Raw genomic sequence first — 2,591 nt, forward strand, 5'->3', positions numbered from 1 at the left:
ATATATATATATATATATATATATATATTGCCAGACTAACGTGGCAGTTGAAGGAAATAGGACAAATGCTGCTGTTGACCAGCTCCGAGAGGTGATCGCCTCCAGCTAGCTGACACACATTTCTGCGTCCATAATAATCCCCTAAAAAAGAACAAACACAAAAAAAACAACAACAACGCGTGGCACATGTAAAGTATTAACAAACGCTCAGGGAAGGAAACAGAGAATGGATGTGATGGTGACCAGAGACCAAGCTTCTGAATGACTGAGAGAAAATAATGTCTCCTAGCCAGACAGGAGGTCGTGGAGGGGTAGTAGTAGTAGTATTGCTCTGTAAAAGCTTGGCTCTGCAGACTAGAACAATCTTTATTGATCCAGAAGGCAAGCTGGTCGTTCTCAACTTGACATCCAACGGCTAGGACCTCAGGTTGATAGGCATCTATATGCCTTGTGCTACAAGGTAAACAAAACGATTTCTATCGACGCCTCGAGAACTTTATCGTCACGTCAAGGACATTAGTTGTATTAGGTTACTTTAACGCTATTCTGAATGCACGCTTGGATAGCGTTAACTCGGCATATAGGAAAGAAGCCTAAGCGAATAAGAACACAAGAGTTACGGAATGGCGTAGATTAGATCCGTGCTACATATGTTTCTTAGCGAGCGGTAACTCAGAAGTAATAAAACTCCAGGTGAGGTGTATACCGCAGGGTACTCTTCAGGTCAAGGATATCTTGATTAAACGAAAATTTAGATTGTCGCAAGTAGGTACATGTTACAGCATGGAAGATTCACACGGAATAATATCAATCATTAGATAATTCTCTTTCCAGTTGTACTTTAAAATTGTAACAGAAGACCAAATTTAAGACGTGAAAAATGTTTACCTTACCTTAAAGAAGGGTATTTCAGTTGGAAAAGTCTCTTATGTTATTTCATGTTTGCTCTTCTCTGCGGGAATGAAGAAATCGTTTTCAGTTACTCAATCAAATACCTGTTTTCAGCCGGATGCAAGGTTTCTCAGTGTCTTAGAAATTTTTTATGGAAATGTATTTCCTTGTTCATTGTATCCCTTTCATTCTCCCACGATCTTACACTGCACCATTTCCGACTCACATATCTTTTGTTCAATTTGTGAAGTATGTTGATTTATTTGTTTACTAATTGTAAATGTTGTTTGAAAAACTATCTACATAGGCGCAAGAGTGGTTGTGTGGTAAGTAGCTTGCTTACCAACCACATGGTTCCGGGTTCAGTCCCACTGCGTGGCACATTGGGCAAGTGTCTTCTACTATAGCCTCGGGCCAACCAAAGCCTTGTGAGTGGATTTGGTAGACGGAAACTGAAAGAAGCCTGTCGTATATATGTATGTATGTATATATATATATATATATATATATATATACATATGTATGTGTGTATGTGTTTGTCCCCCCAACATCGCTTGACAACCGATGGTGGTGTGTTTACGTCCCCGTAACTTAGCGGTTCGGCAAAAAGCGACCGACAGAATAAGTACTAGGCTTACAAAGAATAAGTCCCGGGGTCGATTTACTCGACTAAAGGCGGTGCTCCAGCATGGCCACAGTCAAATGATTGAAACAAGTAAAAGAGTACATGTGGTGTGTGTATATATATATACCCCTGTCCACAATATGCTTATACACTTTATTTTATCCTAAAGCCAGTCCGTCCTTAACTCTCCCCCTTCACTCTATCTCTCTTTCTATTTATCTGCTTTTCTTTCCTTTTACAGCTTAATAGCCACCTCTGCTACCATTATATTATTGAATTTTGATATGTCCGCGTCTTTTTTTCTCTGGATGTTTACAATATCAGGATTTGAACCCACATGGATCTACACAAGATTGCACCGAAGGACTTATGCAATTGTTTCTTCAGCATCGGTAAGTTGAACTATGAACTTTTATGCTTCCTTCTTTCTTCCCTCTCTTCATTTCCTTATCCCTTTACTCCCTTCCTCTATGTCGTCATTCCCTTGATATATATACCCTTCTCATTTCCCTATTTTCCCTATTTGTCTCTGATGACAGAATGTCCCCTACTCGGGGACATCCCAGAAACAACTGTAAGACTGAATTTTTCCCAATAATAATAATCTATATGACTTGAGATGTTTGCCTTGCCTTAATGTTTATTGTCTTTTTTAACAATTATATATATATATATATAAGGTTTTTAACTTTTAAATTTTCATATTTAAAAGAGACAGAGACTTCAAACTCGATATATCGATTTATTCACCACTCTATGTTAACATTTCTGTGCCAAACTTATCCAGTGACTGGTCCATTGGATTTTGACATTTGGCACTTCTTCAGGAGTGGTTACCATCGGAACAAAATACGAAAAAACACATACATAACGATCATTAAATTCTTAAAATCCCGTTAGATTTCATCTTTCTGTTCTTATAGGGGAGATAACTCCTTAATTTTCTATTTTTATTGCTCTCCTGTGAATTTCCACTAGATTAATTAATTTGTTTATTTCTTTTTACTATGCTATATTACCCGTTCCTTTACCCGTATACATATGCATACATACACTTTACCCGTATACTTATCCA

General features: G+C 37.8%; 1 protein-coding gene across 1 annotated transcript in view; it reads left to right on the forward strand.

The window, feature by feature from the left end:
• The first annotated feature begins 1,776 nt into the window (after positions 1-1,776).
• The window catches only part of LOC106883927 (E3 ubiquitin-protein ligase MIB2), a 19,187-nt gene continuing 18,372 nt past the window's right edge, over positions 1,777-2,591 (forward strand). The window contains exon 1 of the mRNA XM_014935070.2: positions 1,777-1,908. Within this exon, the coding sequence (XP_014790556.1) occupies positions 1,886-1,908 (23 nt within the window). The 5' untranslated portion in view covers positions 1,777-1,885. The remainder of the gene's footprint in view (positions 1,909-2,591) is intronic.

The sequence above is a fragment of the Octopus bimaculoides genome, chromosome 30 (genome assembly GCF_001194135.2).
Source record: "Octopus bimaculoides isolate UCB-OBI-ISO-001 chromosome 30, ASM119413v2, whole genome shotgun sequence".
NCBI classification, from domain to species: domain Eukaryota; kingdom Metazoa; phylum Mollusca; class Cephalopoda; order Octopoda; family Octopodidae; genus Octopus; species Octopus bimaculoides.